This window comes from Laetiporus sulphureus (assembly GCF_001632365.1).
Source record: "Laetiporus sulphureus 93-53 unplaced genomic scaffold LAESUscaffold_5, whole genome shotgun sequence".
NCBI lineage: Eukaryota > Fungi > Basidiomycota > Agaricomycetes > Polyporales > Laetiporaceae > Laetiporus > Laetiporus sulphureus.
Genome location: NW_024468514.1, coordinates 54 through 25,149, shown reverse-complemented (window position 1 = coordinate 25,149; position 25,096 = coordinate 54). Strand labels below are relative to the sequence as shown.

The window sequence follows — 25,096 nt, the reverse complement described above, 5'->3', positions numbered from 1 at the left end:
TACGATACAACTTACATGAATTGACATCTGTGATCAATCTAGAATTAACGGGTGCCACAAGTTCATTGTATAGATCTACGAAAAGAAACAGCTTCTCAGTCGAAGCACACGCCTCCGTTCATGGAGATTGTTTGTCCTGCAAGTCAATGCGGCATATATGCGGTGAACAACGGAGATAAACGGATGACGAGCAGTTCCCACCTGTTATGAAGTACGACTCCGGCTTTGCCAAGTAGGACACGAGACTTGCGACGACCTCCGGGCCCGCATCAGGCATGTTAGGCAGCCCAAATGCCTGGATTTTGAACGTGATAAGTTTTGAAGAGCGTAGAAACCTGACTATGCAAGTTCAACGTACAACTTTGGCTGCGGCACCAGGGGCTCCTCCGTAGCGCTTATCTTCTTCCTCGGAGACCGCTGCAGTGTCGTGGATCAGTAAACACTAGAGTCTATTCGAGCGAAGCGCAGAGAATGCTAACTCATTGGCGTTTTGATGAGCCCAGGGGCGTATGCGTTGACGGTGATGTTGTATTTTGCGAGTTCCAGAGCTGCATGGATGAATTCAACGATAATTCGGTAGCTTGTCGAGAGCATACTCACCTCCAGTTTGTGTCAGGCCGTGCACCGCGAATTTGGATGCGGTGTAAGCTCCAAGGTCAAGGCATCCTGAGAACATAGTTACTGTAAGCGATATCTCGTCCATATGGCCCCTTGTTTCTCTCACCCATTCTGCCTGCTACGGAAGATGCGCCTGTATTGACCGCGTCAGATGGGATACCGCAATCGCATCACGCAGACGCTCACCGATAATCCTTCCTCCTCTCCCTTGTGCAATCATCTGCTTGGCTGCATACTTGTACGCGAGGAAGACACTGCGCGCGTTGATCGCCATGACGCGATCCCATTCCTCGACGGAAGCTAACACATCGTCAGATCACAAGTATCCCGTTCGTTGAGAGAAGAGCTCACTGTCGACCAGTAGCTTCGTCAACAGGATGCCCGCATTCGCCACCATCTATCGATCGTAATGTTGCGGTTAGTGAACGTGTACATTGGGCTATAAGGATGTGTTGAGCCCTACCACATCAAGTCCGCCAAGTCGTTCCGCCGTCTGCGCGACCATTGTCTTGACTTCTTCATCTTTCGATACATCTGCCGGTACGGCGATGGCATTCCTGCCCTTTGCCTTGATCTCGGCCACGACTGCTTCCAGTTGGCTGTGTTTCGACTGTATGTCGTTCACCGCAACGTCGAGGCCGTCCTCCGCAAGGCGCAGAGCGATGGCGCGGCCGATGCCTTGGGAGGCACCGGTGATCAATGCAATTCGTCCAACAGAAACCATAACTGCTAGGGTGTTTCGGGGGGAAGGGAGATGGTTGTTTCTGTTTCTTCCGAAACCCAACGCCCTTTTAAGAGGACCGCCCGTGGACTAGCCATGCGGACGAGCGGAAAAGAATCGATGTGTATGAGCTCATCATGTTCTAGATTTGGCAAGTCTCTGTGATCGAAAGTCACTTGATCGCACAGAGCCAATCATGCCCAGCGTCTGGTCCCTGCTTGGGCGTCGCCTCGATGTGCTACGAGCGTCTGGCCGAGATGCTACGTCACACTTTGGATTTAGCCGCAATGTAATGCTCGGCCGTACCTCAGTCTAGCCATTAACTTTCGACATGCTCGGGGACTACAAAGTCATCGCGAAACCAGAACTCTTCTGTATAGCCCCGACTGTAAAACGGTATCAGAATGCATGCGTCTGGAGAGATATATGAAGAGTCAGATCAGGTCAACAACACTCCGCCATTCATTGAGATAGTTTGACCTGCGCCAGAGAAACACACGAATCAGGAATGGTCTTGATCGGAACACCTTAGCGACATACCGGTAACGAAGTAGGACTCAGATTTAGCCAAGTATGATACTGTGCTCGCAACGACGTCTGGAGGACCATCGGGTGCTTCTAATGACATCCCGACAGCCTGGATTGGGCAGATCATCAGCGCGCGGTACGATGCCACTTGCAATATCAGTGACGCTCACCTGCTTGAAAGTAGCGTTAGGAGCTTTCCCCTGCAACGTGTCCTCCTCAGAGCACGCTAATTCCGTGAGAAGCTATATACGTCGGAATTTTAGGAGTTTGCCTACTCATAGGTGTCAAAATTGATCCAGGAGCGTATGCGTTGACTGTGATCCGGTACGGTGCTAGCTCCTGAGCTTCCGATGGCCATCCGTAATGTAAGAACTACAGTATGTGCATCAGGTCACGTACTTACCAGCGGCTTGCGTTAAGCCGCGTACAGCGAACTTTGAGGCGCTATACGCGGAAAGGGCTTGAGAACCTAAACACTCACTCATGTCAGTGACGACCCTTATAATGCTGACATCTGCGATTACCTCGAATTCCCGCTATAGACGATGCACCTGATGTCCACAGCCACTACCTATCAACATCGTACTGAAAGGTTGATGATGCACCCGTACCGATGATCCTGCCTCCGCGCCCTTGGTCGATCATCTGTATCGCCGCATATTTGTATGACAAGAACACACTGCGCAGGTTGTTGGAAATGATACGATCCCATTCGTCGGTGCTCGCTGAGGTCGAATTTCACCATTGCATGAAAACCACTATATGTCAAAGAAACGCACTTTCGATCATCGGCTTGGTCAATGCGACGGCAGCATTTGCAACCATCTGCACAAGTATGAAACCAGATGGACGGTACGAACGTATTACTGTCACGCTCACCACATCAAGTCCGCCCAGGCCCGTAACGGTTCGCGATATCATCGAGCGAACGGCATCCTCCTGAGAGACATCTGCAGGAACCGCGATGGCCCGTCGGCCCTTTGCCTCAATATCCGAGACCAAACTCTCCAATTGGGGCCTTTTCGATTCGATGTCATTCACCGCTACGTCTAGGCCGTCGTCCGCTAGACGAAGAGCTATGCTGCGACCGATTCCTTGTGAAGCACCGGTGACCAGCGCAACGCGTCCTGCGGGAGAGATTTGCGCCATATCTCACAAGTCTACTGCGAGTGCTGAAAGAGCAGCCGTGTCCGCTCCCGTCCTCCCATGGCGGCGCACGTTAATAAGGTGCTACTGCTTTGGCATTGCCACTTCCCACCGCTGTTGGAGAATGCGTAAGCCCAGCCTCAAATGATGATGCAAACGCTTCTCAACTGAACAGTCAGCACATGGACAGAAGCACGGATCGTGGGTAAATGCACTGCGCGACGATCTTACGCTGAAGTCCGAGGACGTCGGACGCGCGGGCTTTGACACAGAGGACCTGGGTAGCATTCATTGGTGCTCCAGTTACTTGCGCGTTGGCCTGGTCGAAAACTACATATGCGATCTGTTTCAGTTAAACTCAAATATTTCAGGGACGATGCGCAGTTCCAACTACGTACGTGGTGAATTCTTGATCTTCAATGGAAGTTCGGACTCATTAGCGGTAGTCAGAATCCGACGAGAATCCGTTCCTAAGCTGATCACGAGATGGTCGAAGGGTCATCCAACAGCATGCGCTAGCACGCGTCTCATAGACAAATACAACCGAAGGTCAGGTGCACGCGAGTGAACCATTGACGAGGTTGTACCCATAGAACCAAGGACAAATGAACGAAAGCATGTCAATCGAAACAGAATCTCCTCAACGATGATGCTTTGCCCTGTATGGTATGCCGCAGTCACTGCCACGAAATATTGAAGATGCGGGACATTCACGTACTGCTTTACCAAGAAGACTCCGGCTTCGCTAGAGACGACACCAGGCTCGAAACAACGTGAGGCTCACACAGGCGCGATCCGGGCGCGTTGAGCAACTCGTCAGAGCCGCTCGTTGGAAATTGTAAATAAAAACAGGGAAGATCAGTGACAGATGGACCCCTTTCAGTTTCGACCCCGGCTTGCCTCCTTTATCAAGGGAAGCGGTCGGAGACGAGCAAGATGCGAATGACATAGTCTGGCCTTCTGGTAGCTAACAGTTCATATACCCAGATTCAATATTCTTGATTCTAGGCGCACATGTGTTGATGGTAACATTGTGCTGGACCCATTCCGACGCTGCCAGGCTCACCAGTGAACGACCCATATATATGCGCTACATATAAAATCCGGGTTAGTCCTCGCACAGCGAACTTCCAGGGTTAATACGCCGAGATACTCTTGTAGCCTACAAAGTCGTAGGTCAGTGGACGAAATGTCGAGTAATACCGGAGAGACACACATACCTGTCTTGGATAACATCGACGCTGCAGTCAAAGACGACCCTTGCTCAATTACTGGATAACATGTGCAATTCTCGCCCAAACGTAGATACCGATGATTCTCCCTCCTCTGAGTCCCTGCTTGAACATCTGCAGCGGTCGTCGCACTTCTGAATCGACACTGTCAAGGAAGAGCAGTGAGATAATGATAAGGCCGGTACTGGCTATTCAGTAGAGGTTTCACGACCACAGTCCCCGCGACGGTGCTCACGAATAATCCAAGTGTTACGATGGTTTGTGAACCCTCCTAATACTCAGATTGGTGTAATTTTGCCTTTCACTTCTCCTTGTCTTCAAATTTTTTGACCTCCGATCGGCTGTCTCCACTATCACCTATAGTCGATGGCCATTATTGGCTGCGGAGGCGAACGCATGCGCGATCAACTTTTCACATGATGCGCTCATACTTCGACTGCATCAATGATCCATAAGCCAGACGTCGTCGGGTTTCAGGGTGACTGACGAAACAGGGTATTCTTCTGCTGCCATCCACCATCCTCTGAAACATCCTAACGGTTATGGTTTCTGTTGACGAATTGCATTGATCACCGGTGCCTCCCAAGGCATCGGCCGTGCCATCGCTCTGCGCCTTGCAGAAGACGGCCTCGACGTGGTGGTGAACGACATACAGTCGAAACATAGAAGCGGTCGTGGCCGAGGTCAAGGCCAAGGGCAGGAACGCCATCGCCGTATCAGCTGATGTGTCGAAGGATGAAGAGGTTAAGGCGATGGTTGCGCAGACGGCGGAACGACTTGGCGGACTTGACGTGGTAGGGCTCAGCATGCATCCTTATAACCCAATGATACGTTCTCTAACTGTAGCATTACGATCAATAGAAGGTGGCGAATGCAGGTATCCGTTTAGTGAAACACAGGTCGAGAGTGAGCTCTTCCTTGAACGTATTACTTTCGATCTGACACTGTTAGCTTCCGCCGAGGAATGGGATCGCGTCATGGCGATCAACGCGCGCAGTGTCTTCCTCGCGTACAAGTATGCAACCAAGCAGATGATTGCACAAGGGAGAGGAGGAAGGATTATCGGTGACTATCTGCATGATGCGATCGCGGTATCCCATCTGACACGATCAATACAGGCGCATCCTCAGTAGCAGGCAGAGTAGGTAAGAGGAACAGCGGCCATGTGGGACGAGGCATTGCTTACAAGGATTATGTCTTCAGGAGGCCTTGAGCTTGCAGCTTATACCGCATCCAGATTCGCGGTACACGGCATGACACAAACTGGAGGTGAGCATGCTCTCGACAAGTTTCCGAATGATCATTGAACTCCATGCAGCCCAAGAACTCGCAAAAAAAACAAGATCACTGTCAACGCATACGCGCCTGGATTCATCAAGACCCCAATGAGTTAGCATTCTCTACACTCTGTTCGAACAGGCTGTAGTGCTTACTGATCCACAACAATGCAGCGGTCACCAAGGAAGATAAGAGTCCCTGGTTCCGCACTCAGAAAGGTACACCGACCTTGCATCATCAGGTCTCCGCATTTTTGAGAATTCATGGGGATCAAATTCTAGACATTGGGGATGCCAGACATGCCTGATGCGGGCCCGGAGGTTGTCGCAAATCTCGTGTCCTACTTGACAAAGCCGGAGTCGTACTTGTAACAGATGAGAGCTGGTTGTCATCCGTTTATTCCCGTTGCTCACGACCTGTATGCCGCATTGACTCGCAGGGCAAACAATTTCTATGAATGGGGGCACATGCTTCGACTGAGAAGCTGTATTGGTTCGTAAATCTGTACAACGACGTTGTGGTACCGTCCGTCGATTCCTAGTTAATCATAGGGGCCAGTTCATGTAAATTGTATCGTAGTCAGAGAAAGTACTTGTACACTAGGCAGAGCCAATGGCATCATGTGCAACGTCAGTGGAAATCGTTCAGATACCTCGACCTTCCGAGTGGTGTGAATGCGGAGAGCGTCCTCCTCACTGTAGCTTGACAGTCCGGACTTTTGAGTGGACGAACTTTCGGTCACCAAATCGCGTTGTGTTGCACCAACAAATTCTCTGGAAGCAACCGTGTCGCCATGATCGGCGAAGTCGAGGAAAACAAACAAGTTCGGCAGAGTTCGGCTTGCAAGTCCCAGACGACTTTTGGGTAGCTCAGCCGGCAAGTGCCGGTAGCGCCCTTCTGCTATGGATAGGGACGATCTGGATATAGGCTCTGCCGGCAACTGCCGGCTGCGCGCTGAAAGTGACGCCACCGGCCACCGCCGGCTGAGTGTGGATCACCAGATCCGACCCGATGAGAGTCTGATTATGTTCTCGTCCGTAATCGTCGAGCAGCTTCGAGTCGAGTAGGCATTTGGATGCTTCCGTCGATTTGGCGCGGTATACAGCACCTTACTTCCACTCGAGCGTGGTCGCAAACAAGACCCAGGCCACAGAAATTCTTCTTCGCAACCATGGCGGCCGCTTCGCATACCGTGGATACTACCAACCGGCTGCAGGCTCTACGAGCGCTCATGGTGCAACCAGATTACAATGTTGATGCCGTCGTGATCCCAAGCGAAGATCAGCGCAAGTATCTCCGATCTAAAGTATGACAATTTCAATAACTGCGTCATTGCCCGTGCTAGATTACAGCGAATACAGCGCCAAGTGCGACGAACGACGAGCGTTCATATCTGGTTTCGATGGTTCTGCAGGTATTGATAGGTAGTTGTGATATTGATGAATGCTGCTGAAGAGAGTTCTTGCATAGGATGTGCCGTAGTGACAAAAGAGGGCGCGTTCCTCTTCACCGATGGACGGTATTTTCTTCAGGCAGAACAACAGTTGGATAAGTGCGTACACACGGGAAACATCGAGCCTCAGCATTAATCAGTTTGGCAGGAATTGGACTCTTATGAAGCAGGGATTGCCAGGTGATCATCACCTGCGAACTGTGGTATTCGGCCGTTCAGTTGGCTTATTCAATCTTCAGACGTACCTACATGGCAAGAGTTCTTGTCCAAGGTAATCCATTCTCCGATCTATCAGGATCAGGAACTTAGCAAGTTACAGAATCTTGATAAGAACACGAAAATTGGGATTGATCCAAACCTCATCACTGCCGGTGAGTACCTTACACAGACTCATTCAGAATATTACATCGTAATAGCTGTTTCTGCAAGGCGATGCCGATACAATACAGCAAGCTTTGAAACCGCGCGAGTCGGAGCTCGTGTCTCTCACCCATAATCTAGTTGACAAGATCTGGACGGGCCGCCCTCCGAGGCCGGCCAACAAAGTCTTTCCTCTCGATGTCAGATATTCCGGTTGAGTAAAATTGGTGACTTACATACCTCCCTATTCATGGTATGTATATGTTAGGAGAGCCTTTTCAGGAGAAGATTGCTAGGTTGCGCGAGGAACTGGTGAAGAAGAACCTGCAAGCCATGGTCGTGAATTTGCTCGATGAAATCGCCTGGCTTTTCAATTTGCGAGGTTCTGACATTGATTTCAATCCTGGTACGTTCTTGGATGCATACAGAGCATTGAACATTATCAAGTATTTCCAGTATTCTTTGCATACGCCGTCGTGACAATGGACAAGGTCGTTCTGTTCATCAACCCCAAGCAAGTTGACGACACGGTCAGAGCACATCTCGGCGAAGCGGTAGAGATACAACCATATGAAGACTTCTTGTCCTATCTCCGAGAGCTTGGTGCCGAAGTTGGCGTTGACAGGCGATCGGTCGGTCGTGTTCTGTTTCCTGACCGCTTGCAATACTCACGGTGTGATTGTCTGAAGCAACTGCTCGTTGGCGACAAAGCGAGCCTCGCAATTGTGGAAGCAATCGGGACGGTACGTATCTGACCCAGCTCAGTCGGAGGCTGCAGCATTACTTTGTTAGCGTGGCTGATGCCAGATATCGTGCGAAATCATCAAGGAAAACGTCATCGTCTCGCGTTCACCTGTCGCAGACCTCAAGTCAATCAAGAATGAGACAGAAGTCGAGGGTGCGTCCTGCCTCCCTGCACTGCGTCTGCGTTATATCCTGTCTAACGATATTCTTAATAGGCTTCAGACAATGTCACATACGAGACGGTTCCGCGCTCGTGCGATACTTTGCATGGCTAGAAGAACAGCTCAACGATAGCGTTCAATTGACTGAAAGCCAGGCCGCAGACAAGTTGGAGAAGTATCGGTCGTGAGTATCTCTAATATCGGAAAACGTAGAAGCGATGCTGAATGTTGCAGCGAGCTCGAACTCTTCCAAGGACTGTCCTTCACCACGATATCGTCAACAGGCCCCAACGGCGGTAGGTTGTAGTATGTGTTCAGCGAGAATAAATAGCTCACACGGTAATTGCAGCGATAATTCATTACTCACCAGACCCGAATGATTGTGCAATAATCCGCCAAGATCAGGTGAGATGTCTTCAAGCACTCATAGCTCTCGACATTCTAAGCGGTGAGATCAGATTTATTTGTGCGACTCAGGAGGTGAGTCGGCTCATCAGTCAGACGTATGTCCTTGCATCAACTCGTTCTGTAGGTCAGTACTTGGATGGCACTACAGACGTTACAAGAACATGGGTATTGGACTACCTTGTCTATAATATCACCGTATTTTTTTCTCATCGCATCGCATACTCTTCAAGCATTTCGGCACACCGACGGCGGAAGAACGACGAGCGTTCACCCGAGTGCTGCAAGGCCATATAGCGATTGATACTGCTATTTTCCCTAACGGTACTACTGGTGAGTTTGCTTCCTCCCTGTGCGGTCAATGGTTCATACAATATCTATGTCCTATAGGATACGTCATGTACGTGACATGCCACCTCACTGAAGGCGCACGAATTGGCGGTTGATGTTTCGACAGTGACTCTTGGGCGCGGAGACCTCTCTGGGAGGACGGCCTTGGTACGTTTCAATCCTCAGAGACTGAGTTATATGTTTGATCATCCATCATGTTCTCAGACTACCGGTGACATTCTGAGTTATTGATCGAAAGGCATAATCTGATTTACTCTTCTGAAAGTCACGGAACAGGGCACGGCGTTGGTAAGCCGGGCGATGTACTCATGGTAGCGTAGCGTTGAAACTTCTGAAACCAGGGCACTTCTTGAATGTGCATGAAGGTATCTGAACTCCTCATATAGTGCATTCACGCATTCTCATCCGTCCGCAGGTCCTCAAGGAGTTGGTGTCCGCATCGGTGAACATGCTCGCTGACTACAGCATGTGCCTGTTGGCTGATAAACCACTGTCAGCTTACAATAGCACGCCGCTAAAGTCCGGAATGACAGTATCCAACGGTGCGTGATATCGCAAAGGCGGGATGGCAATCTGAGACGTCACTAGAACCCGGCTACTATGCTGATGGCAAGTTCGGCATTCGCATCGAAAATGTTGTCGTGGTACGCCCTGCGGAGACGCCGAACAATTTCGGACAAAAGGGCTATCTGAAGTTCGAACATCTGACGCTGGTGCGTATACATCGGTGCCGGATACCAGTTGACCGCTGAACTCAAGTGTCGCATTTGAACCTGCAGTGTCCTATCCAGAAAAAACTGATCGACGCTTCGTTACTAAGCGCGAAGGAGAGGTCATGGTTGAACTCGTACCACGCCGAAGTGGAGGGAAAGCTTGCGCCTCTACTGAAGGAAGATCAGCGGGCCCTGAAGTGGCTGAAGTGGGAATGTTCGCCGTTATAGTTCGTGGGTGAAATATGCTACTGTATGTAACCTACAGACATGCTTGTACACGACGTTCTGGACCACGCAACACCTCTAAGACAGGATTCCGCGTCGCACAAGACAGTCTTCATGCCAAGTCATGGAGATCCTTTTCACTACCAATGGCCAAAGAGCTTTTCACTTTAAGTTGTTACGCTGGCCACGTTGGGCGCCTATGGGGCATCCATACGCCGATGACGACCTAAAGGGAGAATCTAAAGACCATGGCTGAATGACGACAGGGATGCTCCATAGACGTTGTTAGTATCGAGGTACTTCCAATTGAGAGAGCCAATATCAGCGTAGAAGTCGTGGCGTATAAGAAGGAGGGGGTCCGACAAGTAGGCTTTCAATACGGAAGCCAGCATATCGATCATTCTGCGATTTACAACGGCATTCAAAACTGACATCGGCGCATCCAGACTCGGAGTGCTTTGTACTGCAATCCGTCGAAGAGTCGTGCTATCGCCAACTTATCTCGACTCGAGTGGGCCCGAGTAAGGCTTGGATCAAACCGAAAAGGCCCGTTTTCATCGCTGACGGGAACGATGCCCGCTGTTAGAAGACATTCTACTAGGGACGATCAAAACACTCTGGTACCGACAACGGCAGGAAACTCACCATACGGAAATGTTACACAAGATCAAATATCGTTTATTTACGCCATACTGACACGTACACCATGCAGCTTAATCGACGCTTCAAGACGTTGTGCTGTTTTTTTCTTCGCCAAGGCATCCACCCACCACAGCGCGAGCAGCGTACAAAGATCATGATCAAGACCAGTCACAAGCTCAGCTGATGCAGTGAAAGTGGCACTGCTAATACTGGCATGCATCAAGATTGATACGCGCTAATCAAAACGCCTGATGACATCGCGGACGAATCGCGGACGGCAATTTGAACGTTGCTTGATCGGCGTCGCTGTGACCGCGGCTGAGCAGGCAAATGCCACTACAAATGTGTGAAGCACTGACTCTGTGCACCCTTGGGTACATCCCCATCTCACTTCTCCCATCGACACTACTTCCTTCCTCTGTGGGTGGGCTTTGCCTGGTCAGAGATGACTTCCATTGCACTAATGTGAGTCTGCGATGATGCTTTGGATGATGCTTTGGACGCGAATGCTCAATGGGGTTGGGCGGGTAGAGCGGGGCCGCAGGTCAGTCGCGATATCTGTTGGCTGGACCGCCGAGGAAGGGTCTCGCGCTGACAGGCTAGAGATAGTTTCTAGGAATTTGCTTCAACTGGGCGTTGCTGGGGTTGCTGAACTTGCAAGTCTGTGAGTGATACAGTCATAGACCAATTATTAGCACGAGGTCAAGGAAGTTCGTCCGGAATGGACCCCGTAGATCTGTACTATGATTACTTCCCCAAGGATCCATGGCTCCTCAAATGCTTAGGTGCGAATTTCAGGAATGTATCTACCATCGCTCGACGGACTCATATGTTGTGCGTAGCATACGGCATGCTTATCTACGAATGGGTCCAGACCGGCTTGATCACAGAGGCTGCGATGAGCATTTATGTCTACAACTACGGCGAGGTGAAGGACCTGCTCGAGTTCCACAACACGTGGTTCTCCGCAACCATGATGTGTGGCATCATCTCGGCCACTGTGCAGTTGTACTTCGCGTGGAGGATCTGTAAGCTATCAAACTCGCGCGTATTGGCGGGCATCATCGTCGTGGTGCGTTGACTCGCTGAGAAGAAGCTGAAGTCGATATGCGCTGATACGCTGAGTTGCAGCTCTCCGTTCTGCAGTGCGTCGCGTCTCTCGTGGCCGGCGGGATTGTAAGTTATGTATTTTCGACCAGTCGCAACATTGTCCAATCCTATGAGATAGGAGAAGTCGATCGGCATAGCTTATGCGATCGAAAGCAAACTCATAAAGGCAGTGGTCGTAAGTCAACTGCCTCCGCGACGAGCCTCAGCGATTAACTGCTCGAAGCTCTGGCTGTCAGCAAGTGCGCTCGTGGATGTATTGATCGCCGTAACAATGACGACCTTGGTGCGCATTGCTGATAGTTGCCCGGGGATCTGCGTGCCCGGTTACTGACCTTGTATATGTGCAGCTACTTAAGAGCAAGACGGGGATCACATCCACCGATGCACTTATCAACCGGATGGTCCGGCTTGTTGTGGAGACAGGCACACTGACCGGTATATGCACCTTGTTTCCCATGATGCCACCCGGTCTGATGAAGTTGCATACAGCAAGTTTGTCTATCATCGTATTGATCACTGCAAAAATCGAACCGGTACGTCGCTCAAGCCGGATAGGGCAGATCGATAGCGAACTAATCTGTGGGCAGTTGTATGGAACGTTAGTCTACGAAGCGCCGTGAGTGTCTGATTTATGTAGCTTGACAGCTCAAGCCCTTATGACGTCTTCCCAGCGCGCTGATATTGACGAAGATGTACGTGGTCTATCTACTATCTCTGTTGCATTCGTTTCGCCAATCCACGTCCCAAGGTACTCCAATACGTTTCTGACAAACTTAAACAACCGCAAGTTCATACGGAGACGAGATGCGACCATGATCGAGCTCGTACCGATGAGTGAGCTGCATTTCGCACAGAATGTCACTGTCCAACATGTCGAAACCTCCACACGACCTGTGATGGAGTCATCGACGAGTGATGCTGCCAGCGTGGCTTTTGTGCGGAAGGGATTGGGAGCACCATGTAATGGCTTGACATTTTTCCCGCGGAGCGTTCTCGAGGCACAGACCAAGCGTCCTGTCCGGCGAAATTCGGTCGTCTGAAAGCTTAGTTGAGATTCGGCATTGGCGCACGGTATAATTGGAACGCTGTTACGCTCCAGAGATGTACACGCCGAGTGATTTCGGGATGTATAGTTGCTATGTAGTTCGTTTGAGGGTACATTACGAACTTATGCAGTGCTTCCTATCCCGAGCCGTGACTTTGAGGGAAGGGACAGGGCACATCCGAGAGCTGCAAGCCATCGGCGCAGCGGCACGCTAGAAGGTTGCTTAGCACCTCAGAGCTCCAGCAGCTTGAGGGAGGGGGAGGAAACATCTAACCCATCCCAAAAGAACCAATCGGCAGTGCATGGCTGAATACCTTTCACAGTGAGTTTGCGACGACAGATAGCACCACACTGCAGGAAAAGAGATATGCAATTCATAGTTTGGCCCGGCAGGACGACGCATACTACACACATAGAATGTGGCCGCAATTGGCATCGACTGAGAGGCACTTCTCTGGAGAATCTATAAAAATGCTTGGAGGAGACGTCATAGGATTCAATCATCTAAAGAATGGTATAATGCCGATCTGGATAGCTTTTGCTCTTGTGCCTGGGGTTGTATCCTCCGCATACGGCTCTCACACTGTGCCTGAGAGACAACACTTCGGCCAAACGAGGCTTGAGCAAACTGACCACGTCAGGCATCCATCCATCGTTGCCGACGTGATAACGAAAGCAAAAGACGATAACCATGGAAGGACGATTACGGCCCAGAGATGCTAGGACTCGATCGAGGAGCTTCCAATCCAGGAAACCTATGTCGGCTTCGAAGTCGACGGAGCGGAAGAAACTGAAGCTTAAATTGATCTTCTGCATGCTGGGAGATGTGATATGCTCCAGTAAGATGGGCAGCATGGTATACGTTGCATTCCGCCAATGAGGGGCCTTCTGAACCAGGATGCTGATAGACCGAAGGTGGATGTGACGGGAGAGATCCACATCAGCAAGTACTGCAATGCGCAAAATAAATCCTTCGTAAGCTTATCTTGCGATATCGACCTGAACATGTGCTTACCATCATCGCCCCATATGTTAAGTGATAAATCCTCGAGGAACGCTTCTGCGCCATGTATCAGCGGGACGAGAGCAGCGGGCTCTGCCGGTACGGAACTTAGGGAGATATCCCAATATAATTTTCGTAATTGGAGTTGGAAGTGAAGGTGCAACAGCGCCAGCAGCTTGGAAAATTCGACCACACAATGTACGGACAGTTCATGCAAGACGATGGGTTCTTTTGCTTCCGCTATCCTGGTCACAACGTCGTTTGGCAACGTCTCACGGTTAAACCATGCGATGTGGGACAGTTCAAGGGTAGAGAGTAGAGGGTACGAAGTGATGATGCTTGTCAAATCTGCCAGCGAGGAGAACACCATAATTTCGACAGCCAGGACTCTCAAAGAGGGAAAGGATGCTGTGATGCATTGCACGCAGCCCGACTCGCGGATCTCGTCCCAAACTGTTTTTGTCAATCGAAATTCTTCTAGCTTCCGCAGGCGGGGAAGTAACACGGGGAACCAATCTATTGTCCACCCTGTGCGAGACGATGCATTCCGAACCGGTGGACCCGGATTAATGACGAGCCGTTTCACACAATCTGCGACCTCGGTTGACGTCCCGGAAGACGCATTCAGTGCTCTGGAGAGACGGACGCAGTCGTCGTCTCCTTTGAGCTCCACGGATTTGAACAGGTGTGCACGGGTGATAGACACCCAGGCTCGGCACGTCAGGCTGCAGGCTATCAATGCAGCTGAATCCTCAGACAGGTTGTCCAACACGAACTCCTGTATTTCGAAAGGCAGTGAAGGCATTGGCTGTTGCTAAGGGGAGATGCTTAAATCCTGCTAGCGTTTGAAAATGTCATTCACGGCTCACCGGCTGCGGCAATGTATTTGATGTGGCGTTGCTTGAAATCACGGAAACCCTATAGATATTGTTCAAGCGATTTCGGAAGCGCAAGATACGAAAAGGTTCATACCGTGCTAGGCTGCCAGGAATACACTCCACCAATTGTCGATATTCGAGGGTATGGCAGCCAGACGGCGGGACTGCTGTGTAGTGTGATAACCGAGTCAAGTTAACGGATGCTTATAGACTATGGGCTACGGGCCTTTCGTTTGATGACGGTACGAAGGCAACATATCAAAGTCGTATCATTGATCGCCTTACGGCCACGGGTTTGACACGTGCACTGGCAAATGTGACCACCAATGAATGGTGAGCGCTGAACGCGGAGCATTCCTTGCCAACCCGGAAAGTGAATATGGGACACTTTAAAGTAATGACCGAGTAGGATATGGCGGCTGCAGTCCAATATAAAAGAAAGTACACGAACACATCATCGAGGAGAATGGCTCCCGCTCCTCGTACCTTGCCGTTTCCGCTCCTCCAAGCGCAAATGAGTCCGTTCATCCACCTGCTCCAGCTCATCGTCCTCTCCCACATCCTGCAATCGCGACAGCCCAACGTTATCCGTGATCTCTTCGTCCTCCTCAAACGCGTTGAACAGCGTTGAAGAGCCAGTACGATTATGTGAGTTTCCTCGTCGCGCCGACGAGTACTGGGGACCTGAGCCGCCGACAGTTGTCCTGGCCGAACCGTTCCATCCGTCAGTGGATATGCGGCCCTGTAAGCTTAGACGCGGGTTCGTGATGCCGCCCTCGAGCACGGAGTGGCCGCTCGCTACGGGTAGCGACTCAGGCCTGCGGGAGATCTCGAGGAGGTGGACGCCCAGGAATGTGGTAATGAAGCCGGCCAGTAGTGATATCGAGTTCGCCGGGTCATCCGTGTTGAAGCCCTGGAACAGAATGACGGAGGCGACGATTGTCGCAGTGGAGAAGCCGACGTAGTACATGGGGTTTACGCTGTAATTTTCCGTGAACGCATGTTATTTACAAAACAAGGCATGCACCTACACATTGGTAGAGAAGGTATCGAGGGCCTTGTTGAAGTAGTTCATCTGCACTGTGATGCAACCTGCGACGACGATACCGAACACATACGTGCTCGGGTGTGTGAACTGGTTGTTGCCAGCGAAGGTCAACTTCACCGCCACGCCGAAACCCTTGATTGCCATCACAGAGACGGACCCGACTAATGAACAGATGGATATGTAGACCAAGGGATTTGTCCGTCCGTAATTCGGCACCACAGCATATATCATCACTAAGCTGAAGACCACAACGGTGAAGCAGTATAGCATGAAGCCTGGCTCACGGCATCAGACTCTGAGCTCGTGACGACATGTCTGATCACCCACCAGGTTGCATAGCGTAATGCAAGATCTCATCCACCGTTTGAATGTCCTTGTCTTCAGGTGCATGCAACACAATTATGAGAGAGCCAAGAAGGCATAATGTACATCCAACCCGGCCAAGGTGACCGAGCTCTTCATTTAATAGGAAGGACGCAAGGATCGCGCTGAGTAACAAGGTCGATATATGATGCAACACTTTAATAAGGCTTAACATACCCTATAATGACACTGAGGGCACCCAGTGGCGTGACCAATATTGGGGGAGCGAATGTGTATGCAGCGAAGTTCGCGACTGATAGATAACTGGTCTATCTCCGGTGCACGTAGGTGATGTATCGCGCTCACCTTCTCCCAGAACCACTACGATCACCATCAAATTAGGAGAGAAGTGTCTCGCAACGTTGACGATACTCACAAGTTGACATCCCAGCCCACCAGATGGGGCTTTTGAAATACGAATAGTTGTCCGAGGCCTGCGCATATGTCGAGCGATTACCTGCGTCATTCAAGCCCTGGGTCCGCCACCAGTCCCAATAGCCTTCAGAACCGTACCAGCTCAGGACCAGCGTGTACACGGACCGACCTTTTTGGTTATGATAAAGCTGGTCCCGATAGCAAGAGAGCTGGAGACAGCAAGCGCGAGCCCAATGTACTTGTCTTCGAGCATTGCCACGTCGTAAAGAAAATAAACGAAAGTATTGTCAGATCCAAGGACGTCGTCTAGGTATAATAGGCAGTGCTAAGGAGCAGGTGACAGATGTTGTAAGGCCAATGTCAGGGATTCCGTCGCGTGCGCTCGTGTCTACGTTCGTGGTCGCTTTGCGCGTTGGAGTTGATCCAGGATTGCAAGCCGGCTCAACAGAGCACGGGTGGTGGTGTTTCAAAGCCTGGTAGCACCGCAGCCAGAGAAGTCGGAAGAGCTGGTCGCTGATATGGCACGGCACGGCTGTGAGGATAACGTGCGACTACTTACGCGTGACACCAGAACTTTGTGACTCGTTGATCGTTATAGGGTTTATTCCTCAGTGCTTTCCTCCATCGCTGGCAAGCACACCTTTTCATCTGTTTAGGCCATTCATAGACATAATGTCTGCATAACAGTTTCACGGAAACTTTGGACGCATGTAGACGGGAAAGAATGCTACTCGTGCTACATGGCTGCTAACGTACGCGTCACATATACATTGTCACGCTCGACTTCCGGTTCAGCGACGCACTTCGATCTCGAGTGCTTGTCCACGGTGAGCAGGCCTCCTTCTTCCCCCATCTAATCTAGCTTAAAATACGACAACGACAAGGAAAACATGCTGTCAAGCTTTCGGCAGGTTGCAGCACGCTCGTGGAGACTTAGCCGGCGAGGGCTTTCGTCTACGACCGATGCGACGTTGAACAATCCCATTCTCGACACGATGGCCAGCGTTGAGCAATTAGTCGCTCAGAAGACATTACCGGCACGGCCGCTAGTCAATCCAGTCACGCCAGCTGAAATCAACATACCTCCTGCGGAGGACCCACTACTTCAATTCCTGACATCCTGTTTTATGAAGGACGGCAAGCGCCAAAAAGCAGCCCGTGTCACCTCCCAAGTCCTCCTCTACATCCACACTCTCACTCGGTCCGCTCCCTTGCCTCTCCTCCGCACTGCGATAGAGGCTGTTGCACCTGCTGTACGATGTATCACTAACAAGCACGCCGGGAAGACGGTCGTCTACCCTGTCCCTTTGAGCGAGAAGCAGCGAGCGCACACCGCGATCAAGTGGATAGTGCAAGCGAGCGATAGCAGAAAGGGTCGGAAAATGGAGATCAGGGTGGCGAAGGAAATAATCGCGATTATCCAGGGCATGGACCAGGCAGAAAAGGCGCAATTTAGCACAGCATACAAGAGGAAGGAGGAGGTGCATCGGTATGCGATGGCGAACAGGTACGTTTCCATCTATGATGCTTTCTGCAGAAACCTTGACTATATATTGCAGAGGAAATGCTGGGCGGAATGCATGACCGTGCGCGTCGTACATGCTTTCATGTATTATGGGTGTACGCAAGTATTTACACGGGCCTGTCGAAGACGACTCGCAATAGGATGTAGCGCGGTGTATGTCAATTGAAGTACCTCTATTTCGATGGCTGCTTATCTCGAGAGTCATTAGGTGCCCTCTTGATTTACTCAGGTGTCATGGGTTCTCCCGCACGCCCAATCCGCGATTTGTCTTTAATTCTGAAGATAACACTAGTGTGCACCATACCAGGGCGCTGCAGACAAGTGAACAATTATCATAGCTTACAACTCTGCCCTTGCATTTTTTTCCTTGACATGTGCAGCTGAGGTCCGATTGTGCCTCGCAACAACCCTCGTGTCAGAGCATTGACTGCATATTGGTGACAACTCGCGCAGTGGTGCCCCGATCAGGAACGATGTGATCCATGCGCGGGGTGGATATCCACGCTCAAAGGGTCAGTGTGTTGTCGCAATACTCTAATAGGACTAGCGTTGAGTGAAGACGCCACCAAGGATGCATCTTCTTTCATCCCCTCCCTCAAAAAAAGGAGGCCTGCGTAGGATGCTATGAACGCGGAGACGTCAGCCATCCCCGCTCGCTATACTACGAGCAACCAGCTTGGCCGTTACTCGATGCTTTCGGATGACACAGGTTTTTCCGCGCGGCCGAAGGGTGTCAGTGATCGGCTGTGGCAATGTGGCTGATCGATGCCACTCCGGCGCTATTGTTGTGGTCAGTGGCCAAAGGTGAAGGAACATATAAAGGGCTGTCCTCGCTTCTGCAATTTCTTGCATCGATTCCCTCTTGATATCGTTCTCCGTTGCTGCTGTTTTGTGCCCTATCTTGCAACTTGAGGAAGCATCAACACCTGTAACGAGCAAATCATTTCTCACTTAATACAATTGTCATGGCTCCACAAACGCGCAGACAGAAACGGATGCTTGAGATGGAGGTCGCGGTTCCGCCACCTCCGAAACGTAGTAGAACAGCTTCGGCGGAGCAGCCGCAACAGGCTTCGCCACCCCCACCACCACCTCCTCAAGACGTATTAGGACTGATCGATATGCCGTATGATGTTCTCTTGCAGGTGAGTATGGCCATGACCAATAGAGAAATAGAGTCATATGGACTTGTGCAGATACTCCAAGAGCTGTGCCCGGCGGACCTGTTGAGCCTCGCTAGGGCAAACAAGATTATGCGGGCGACGCTGCTAAGCAAGACAGCGCGGCCAATATGGAGAGATGCACTAGCACAGTACTCGCAGAACTCTCATCTCCCTCCCTGCCCTGCGTGGCTCAGCGAGCCAGGTTATGTGGAACTCGCGTTCGGACTGGACTGTCACAAGTGCGGCAGGAAGCAATGCAGCCCCGGAGACACGATTTGGCAGTTCGCAGCCAGATACTGCCGTAAATGTTTTCCGTCGATGTGCGTACTGTCTTATCAATTATCAGCATGCGTGTTCATGCTGGACGGCCATCAGGGTTACCAACCGCGATGAGCTTCAGAGGAAATCTTCGTCGAGATATACTGTCCTGAACAAGTTGCTTCCCGTATGGCGTACAGAGAGTGAGCCGCCAGTCAATCTGATAGTTTCTCGCGTTTACTGATCCTTTGAATGATTTTCTCAGAACACGTATACTACGTTCACACCATTGATGTACAAATGTTGACCGCGAAAGAGTCATTTCTCGAGAGCACCGAATTGTCGACTGAGCTCAAGGATCGCAAAACTAATCGAGAGGTTGTGATCTTTCTCCGCTCCTACGAGTACGACGATTAATGTATCGTTTCGCCAGGATGTCGGAGCCCTCGAAAAGTGGTCGAAAGACAGCGACCTCGTATACCGCGAGAAGGCAACCCTGTTGAGAGGACGACGGATAGAAGCGTTAGTCACTCTTTGACTGTTGATTGTCCATATGCTGATGTCGGCAAAATCCCCATTATGCAGTATTGTAGAGCGCTTGAAAGTTATGGGATACGAACGCGATGTCGCAGACTTGGGAGAAGATTACTACGTATTGCAACAGTTTCCGCCAGCGGGTATCCCCGGAGAGTTGGATGATGCAGGTGTGTTTGTTTGTACCGCTTACTATTATTTCCGACTATTAATCTTTGTCCACAGAGTGGGAAGAAATCAAACCTGCGATCATAGAGCTCATGAAGGAAAGGCAGAAGATTCGTCATTTCTGCGAGAAAGTGGAACTCATCCAGCAGACGTGTCTATCCGTTCTTGAGCGAGCCTTGTCGGAGTTGGGCACCGCGGACGCGCTTAAAGAACCATTTCCTCACCCAATGGACGTGGCCAGGTATGAGGAGGTGCAAAATGTGCTTGAAGGGCCAGGCGGCATGACCGCAAAGCTTACAGCGTTGCGTAGAGTGCTGCCTAAGCAAATTCGGGCCTGGAAGCGGGGTGTCCAAACAGCATTGCAAGAGCGGGTTGGAAGTGCCGTGAAGATTCCTCGCGTGTGCAGCCACAGCAATCATCTTCGACCACTTCATATGCAGCCGGCCAAGCTGGTCTTCAAGTGCTTGGACTGCGATTGCCTCAGGCACTGGCCTGCTGTCACGGCGCACAGCCACCCAACTGCCGAAAACGAGCGGCATCAGCGTCGTCCTTCCGAGCACATGCGCAAGCTTCATGGTGAACTGCCGACAATCACAGGCTCCGCGTACACGGCGGCCGTTTACGGACGTTACGACCGTGGACAGTGGAGCGCGGACGACTTCATTTACTGCGGGCGCCGCGCCGTCAACGTTTTCAGGGCATGCTTGCAGGACCCTAATAATGTCACAATTGGCGATATGGACGCATTAAATGTGAGGTTCTCGTGCGCTCTATGTCATGCGAAGTCACCGAGGACCAAGATGATCTGGAGCTGGCGGGACGCGGTATGTTGTTATTGTCAATGACCTGCCGTAGTGACACTGAGTGCATCATCATGCTTCAGATCCATCACTGTGCTGATGAACATGATGAAATGAATGGGGCTCGGCTTACGTGGAATCTAGTAAATCTTGAAGAGACAGCAATCGTCAAGAAGAAGCAGGCGGCCCGGAACAGGCAGTCAAGAATGGAGTATTCAGATGCCGAACCATGGATGTGCACACATTGTTACAGGGAGATGAAAGACGGTATACTTATGACCAAGGAAGTGGCAGCCAGGCACGTCAAGAGAGTACAGTGAGTATCTCCTGGTACGTCTTCTCAAGGTGCATCGATTCTCATTGCGAACCTAGCGGCGTTCAAAAACTGGGTGCCGAAGACATTGTCATCAATCCAGATAGGACTCCGTACTGGCCGCGAGCTGTTGAGCTGATTGATGACGGGCTAACCCGGTGGGAAGTAGAAGAAATAGAATCAGAAGAAAAGATTGCGGATAAACTAGCAGCGCTGATTCCGCGACATCTAAGTCCGTCTTGGAATTGGCCGCCGCCGCACCGGCGGTACTAGTGTTATCTCGTTCATACTGTCATTCCACGAACGATACCATAATGCGATGCATCTATTGTTTAATGTCAATATATTGGATGTCTACATGTGCTCTAGTGTGAAACAGAATACCACGAAGGAAGAATGTAGATCTGGACGGCGAGGCGGTTCTTGTGAGAAAGTCGCACCAGAGCCATCCAACAATTGTTCATTTGACTCACTCTCTGTCTACTTTGAAGGACCGCGAACGGTTTGGAATCGAAAAAAACACTCTACTGCTGTTAGTCTCTGGAGGTCCGCCGCACGCGATATGCCTTCGATGGAGGCCGCGTGAGCCGCGCGCGCGCGTTTACGAGTAGTATCTTGTAACGCGAAAGCACATGCAATCACCCCAGACATGAAGCCGTTTTTTAACGCATAATAGGCATTTAAAATTCGATCTGGTATTTTAAAATTGACATTTACATTTACGCTCGTTACGTTTTCCGAAGATATATATGGAATCTGGGCGTGACTATGGAGTCACACAATACGATCAGCGGTAAATTCTGAATAAACGACATTTTGCTCAGTTTATAATAATGGACCTCATATGCCATCGTGTGATACGCCCTCACATAGTTCAGAAATAGCACAAGGAAAGTGACAGCTGCAAATCAACCTCCGCATATTGAAAATACGCGCGCTCCTTAAATTGGTGGAACTATGTACAATATTTGATGGTGGTAGATTCCAGATCTTGGACAATAAATTTCACATGTACGGTCTACAACAGTACTAGTACCGCTCGCAGGGTAACAATTACCGCGTCGCGGTCCCCTTTAAAAGCTTCCCGAGCTCGTGATATAAGTGAATAGGGTAATCAATTCAATTCGAAACAGAACAAAGTAACTTGCCGTGTGAGACTACCGCTGAGGTGGAGTCCCAGCTCAGTTCCCTTCCACCGGAATACATCCAGACATCAGATAAAGCGGCACAGGTAGTGCAAAGACGTGCCATGTCGTCTGTGCGGTCAACAACAGCGTCCTCCCACAGCTGCAAGTTCGATAGAATGGGAAATTGCCGCAACCAGCCGGGTAACTGACTCTATTTTGCAACCTTTTAGCTATCGGACTACGCCAATCCATAATGGCCGACTTACCAAGAGCAACGCACTGAAGGAATCCCGTTTATTCTCGCTCGATGCTTGTTCCAACACAACGTACTTCACGTTAGGAAGTAGAACATCCGATAGCGGAAGTCCGATGATACCGTTCGGTATTTCGTCAACGCCCGCTGCCATGAAAGGAGGAAACGTGCAATTGAGCCAGTACAGCTCCTCAAGCTCGGAGACGAGCGTGAGCACCTTGGAGAGGCTGCAAACGAACTCGGCGGTCTTCTCACAGTGGAGACTAGGGAGAATCGTCAATCTCTCCAGAGTGGCGGCGCTCGTGCGCTCGTCGCCTAGTATGTGGAGAAGGTACATGGTCGGCGCTGCGAGAACCCGCAGATGAGATAGATCTGAAGGAGGGGTTCGTCGACGGGCTACACGGCCGTAATCTGAATGATATCCTATATGAAGTTCCTCTAGTCCGCGATGGCGCTGCAAGAAACGATCGAGGGCAAGGTGAGTAAGTTCACCCTCGATTCGTAGGATGCGGAGGGTAGGGATCGCGAGTCGCTCCAGGATAAGGGACCAGGGAGGGGAAGCGAGACCCGGTGTGACTAAAGTCAGCTCGACTAGTGAAGTGGAATTGATCATCTGCAATGTCCATTGAGACAAAGAAGAATCGAACAGTGCAGCCACCTGAGGCTGAAATGTTTCCAAGGTGGAGAATGAAAAGTCGGGCGAGCAGGACACATGTTTGCATGGTAAGACAGGGCGGCAAATGATGCTACTTCTGTGCCAGAGCGTGATACTCGAAACACAACTGTGACGCAACGTATCCAGTACCTCCACCAGCTGCTGTCCTGGAGGTGAGTCGAGGAAAAGTTTCACGTTCCGCAATGGTGAATCAGACCCCAGGGACGCGAAGAAATGACCCAATCGCATGTATTCGGAAGGGGTGTTGATACCGACACGCAGTATCCGGGGGCACTGGAATAGCAGCGAACGCCGCCAGAAAGAAAGAGTCGCAATGGCATCATCTCTGAGTAGGACAACGACTTTGTCGGCTCCGGAAATGTGTAAGCCGTGTCGACGAAGATAAATGGGAACGGTGATATAGTGCATATGACAGGACAGGGTGGTCAGACACACAAGGTCGCTGTCTGGCAGTAACTCAGCAATTGCGAGGACCAGTTCGTTGGGGACATGGAAGAAAGCATCTCTACTGGGTGTAGCAGGTATCTAGGACAGTAACCAAAATAAGCGAAAAAGCCCGGACAAACAGAACAGCACTTACGACTGTAAGCTCCTCGTGGATAAGGCACAGTGCGTCTTGATCTGCTTCGCTTATTGCAACCGAAGATGACTTTGAGTAGTGATGAGAAAGGACGATGAGAAAGGATCAAATAACAAAAGTCAATGGGTACCTACAGCTGGAAGAAACTCCTTGCCTGTCGACCCGTCATGAAGCTGGGTCGATGCTATTGCGGAAGCAAGCTGCTAAGATCAAATGAACACACTTCTGAACGCCACACTTTTGAAAACATAGCCATGAACGTACAATTTCCTTCGCAGGGACAGTATCACGGCAATGAATGGCTCTACGTATCCTTGCCACGTAGTAGAAGAGAATGCTAAGCACGCTAAGCACAAGACCCATGACTGCAAGTGATTGATTGACGGGGACAGATGGTTGAGAGGCCCTGGACTGGCGCGGGCCAAGACTTTATATCTCGAATGCGAATGAGAGAGGGCGTTTGAGAGAGGGTGAGAAAGCGCTAAGCTACGCTCGGGACCTTCCACCACCATGGTGCGTACGACAGATTGTGAGACCAGTCCAGGCAAGCAAAGAGGCGGCAAATTGGTAGCCGGAATAGAGAAAGACAGCCAAATGTGCACAGGACATACGAACAATTAGCATCGAGCCTGGGACAATAGTGGACGACTAGTACTTACTTGCACGAAAAGCTTACACAACGGAAAGCCCGCTACTCTGAGCAGCCGGAGGCGCAAGGATAGTAGACTAAAAAATTAGTTGTCGACCTCGGAACAATGGATGTCGACTTACCTGCACAGAAAAACATACACGACAAACGGGGAGACAATGGACGAGCACGTTATGCATCGTCGGCGTTCGCTACCCGGAGTGACGGAAAGCCGGGCTGCAGTGCTAAGCAGCGTACGGAAGAATGATGATGAACCGTTTGGACAATAAGTGTCGGCCAGAGAGCGTAGCGATGACGAGCCCGCTGCTCTGAGCAGCCGGAGGCACTCAAGCGGGGAGACAATGGACGCGAGGAGCACTACGCATCGTCGTTGTTCGCCATCTAGAGCGATGCGATAGAAATCCGGGAGAACAATACAGACGGAGTTGGATAATTAGTGTCGACCTGAGCGGCCGGAGACGCAAGTAGGGGGACAATGGACGGGGAGCACTACGGATCGTCGGCAATCGCTATCAAGAGTGATGCGATTGAGATGAGGGAGAACGATACTAGACGGAGTTGGACAATTAATGTCGATCTCGGGACAACAGAGGCTGACTTACCTGAAGAGAGCTCGCTGCTCTGAGCAGCCGGAGGCACGAGCAGGGAAGA

At 50.8% G+C, this 25,096-nt stretch overlaps 10 protein-coding genes across 10 annotated transcripts; 5 read left to right on the top strand and 5 right to left on the bottom strand.

The window, feature by feature from the left end:
• Positions 1-95: 95 nt before the first annotated feature.
• LAESUDRAFT_755726 (NAD-binding protein) lies at positions 96-1,342 on the bottom strand (the record flags this gene model as incomplete). The annotated part of the gene is made up of 9 exons (XM_040912063.1): positions 96-136; positions 202-295; positions 359-417; positions 480-548; positions 601-666; positions 725-751; positions 805-918; positions 970-1,015; positions 1,082-1,342. The coding sequence occupies 9 exons, from the start codon at positions 1,340-1,342 to the stop codon at positions 96-98; spliced, it is 777 nt and encodes a 258-aa protein (XP_040767953.1).
• Positions 1,343-1,778: 436 nt separating this feature from the next.
• Positions 1,779-3,016, bottom strand: LAESUDRAFT_755725 (NAD(P)-binding protein; the record flags this gene model as incomplete). Its single annotated transcript, XM_040912062.1, has 9 exons — positions 1,779-1,819; positions 1,880-1,976; positions 2,038-2,093; positions 2,143-2,239; positions 2,296-2,336; positions 2,392-2,418; positions 2,479-2,592; positions 2,647-2,692; positions 2,747-3,016. 9 exons carry the CDS (start codon positions 3,014-3,016, stop codon positions 1,779-1,781), a joined length of 789 nt encoding a protein of 262 aa, XP_040767952.1.
• A 1,897-nt stretch (positions 3,017-4,913) lies between these two features.
• On the top strand, positions 4,914-6,285 carry LAESUDRAFT_721534 (NAD(P)-binding protein; the record flags this gene model as incomplete). Its single annotated transcript, XM_040908027.1, has 9 exons — positions 4,914-5,039; positions 5,110-5,122; positions 5,197-5,310; positions 5,364-5,390; positions 5,449-5,533; positions 5,564-5,634; positions 5,719-5,741; positions 5,805-5,894; positions 5,960-6,285. Coding segments are annotated over 8 exons (549 nt in total), but the record flags the coding sequence as incomplete, so codon positions are not given.
• A 273-nt stretch (positions 6,286-6,558) lies between these two features.
• On the top strand, positions 6,559-10,286 carry LAESUDRAFT_721533 (Creatinase/aminopeptidase). The gene is made up of 26 exons (XM_040908026.1): positions 6,559-6,809; positions 6,869-6,937; positions 6,994-7,075; positions 7,125-7,156; positions 7,216-7,247; positions 7,296-7,347; positions 7,406-7,549; positions 7,605-7,742; positions 7,793-7,968; positions 8,026-8,079; positions 8,165-8,234; positions 8,296-8,425; positions 8,476-8,537; positions 8,591-8,646; positions 8,700-8,721; positions 8,774-8,814; positions 8,880-8,979; positions 9,037-9,046; positions 9,104-9,144; positions 9,202-9,208; positions 9,263-9,285; positions 9,339-9,362; positions 9,413-9,439; positions 9,495-9,539; positions 9,586-9,710; positions 9,777-10,286. Exons 1-26 carry the CDS (start codon positions 6,695-6,697, stop codon positions 9,936-9,938), a joined length of 1,839 nt encoding a protein of 612 aa, XP_040767950.1. The 5' UTR covers positions 6,559-6,694; the 3' UTR covers positions 9,939-10,286.
• A 616-nt stretch (positions 10,287-10,902) lies between these two features.
• Positions 10,903-12,727, top strand: LAESUDRAFT_747637 (uncharacterized protein; the record flags this gene model as incomplete). The annotated part of the gene is made up of 12 exons (XM_040911482.1): positions 10,903-11,042; positions 11,109-11,121; positions 11,187-11,241; positions 11,312-11,362; positions 11,420-11,649; positions 11,709-11,753; positions 11,806-11,862; positions 11,911-11,970; positions 12,035-12,122; positions 12,177-12,220; positions 12,275-12,303; positions 12,325-12,727. Exons 1-12 carry the CDS (start codon positions 11,023-11,025, stop codon positions 12,725-12,727), a joined length of 1,095 nt encoding a protein of 364 aa, XP_040767949.1. The 5' UTR covers positions 10,903-11,022.
• Positions 12,728-13,236: 509 nt separating this feature from the next.
• On the bottom strand, positions 13,237-14,540 carry LAESUDRAFT_755722 (uncharacterized protein; the record flags this gene model as incomplete). Its single annotated transcript, XM_040912061.1, has 2 exons — positions 13,237-13,682; positions 13,748-14,540. The coding sequence occupies 2 exons, from the start codon at positions 14,538-14,540 to the stop codon at positions 13,237-13,239; spliced, it is 1,239 nt and encodes a 412-aa protein (XP_040767948.1).
• A 400-nt stretch (positions 14,541-14,940) lies between these two features.
• Positions 14,941-16,923, bottom strand: LAESUDRAFT_721527 (DUF803-domain-containing protein). Its single transcript, XM_040908025.1, has 7 exons — positions 16,569-16,923; positions 16,401-16,497; positions 16,331-16,345; positions 16,202-16,277; positions 15,989-16,149; positions 15,645-15,936; positions 14,941-15,593 (listed from the first exon to the last, which is right to left on the bottom strand). Exons 1-7 carry the CDS (start codon positions 16,650-16,652, stop codon positions 15,068-15,070), a joined length of 1,251 nt encoding a protein of 416 aa, XP_040767947.1. The 5' UTR covers positions 16,653-16,923; the 3' UTR covers positions 14,941-15,067.
• A 471-nt stretch (positions 16,924-17,394) lies between these two features.
• On the top strand, positions 17,395-17,983 carry LAESUDRAFT_755720 (ribosomal protein S7; the record flags this gene model as incomplete). The annotated part of the gene is made up of 2 exons (XM_040912060.1): positions 17,395-17,906; positions 17,959-17,983. The coding sequence occupies 2 exons, from the start codon at positions 17,395-17,397 to the stop codon at positions 17,981-17,983; spliced, it is 537 nt and encodes a 178-aa protein (XP_040767946.1).
• Positions 17,984-18,710: 727 nt separating this feature from the next.
• On the top strand, positions 18,711-21,518 carry LAESUDRAFT_809922 (uncharacterized protein). Its single transcript, XM_040914175.1, has 9 exons — positions 18,711-19,069; positions 19,121-19,407; positions 19,463-19,548; positions 19,611-19,723; positions 19,779-19,867; positions 19,931-20,049; positions 20,105-20,871; positions 20,931-21,163; positions 21,220-21,518. The coding sequence occupies exons 1-9, from the start codon at positions 18,890-18,892 to the stop codon at positions 21,431-21,433; spliced, it is 2,088 nt and encodes a 695-aa protein (XP_040767945.1). The 5' UTR covers positions 18,711-18,889; the 3' UTR covers positions 21,434-21,518.
• Positions 21,519-22,279: 761 nt separating this feature from the next.
• Positions 22,280-24,159, bottom strand: LAESUDRAFT_755718 (uncharacterized protein; the record flags this gene model as incomplete). The annotated part of the gene is made up of 6 exons (XM_040912059.1): positions 22,280-22,498; positions 22,554-23,153; positions 23,652-23,741; positions 23,797-23,865; positions 23,931-23,999; positions 24,061-24,159. 6 exons carry the CDS (start codon positions 24,157-24,159, stop codon positions 22,280-22,282), a joined length of 1,146 nt encoding a protein of 381 aa, XP_040767944.1.
• Between the last annotated feature and the right edge of the window lie 937 nt (positions 24,160-25,096).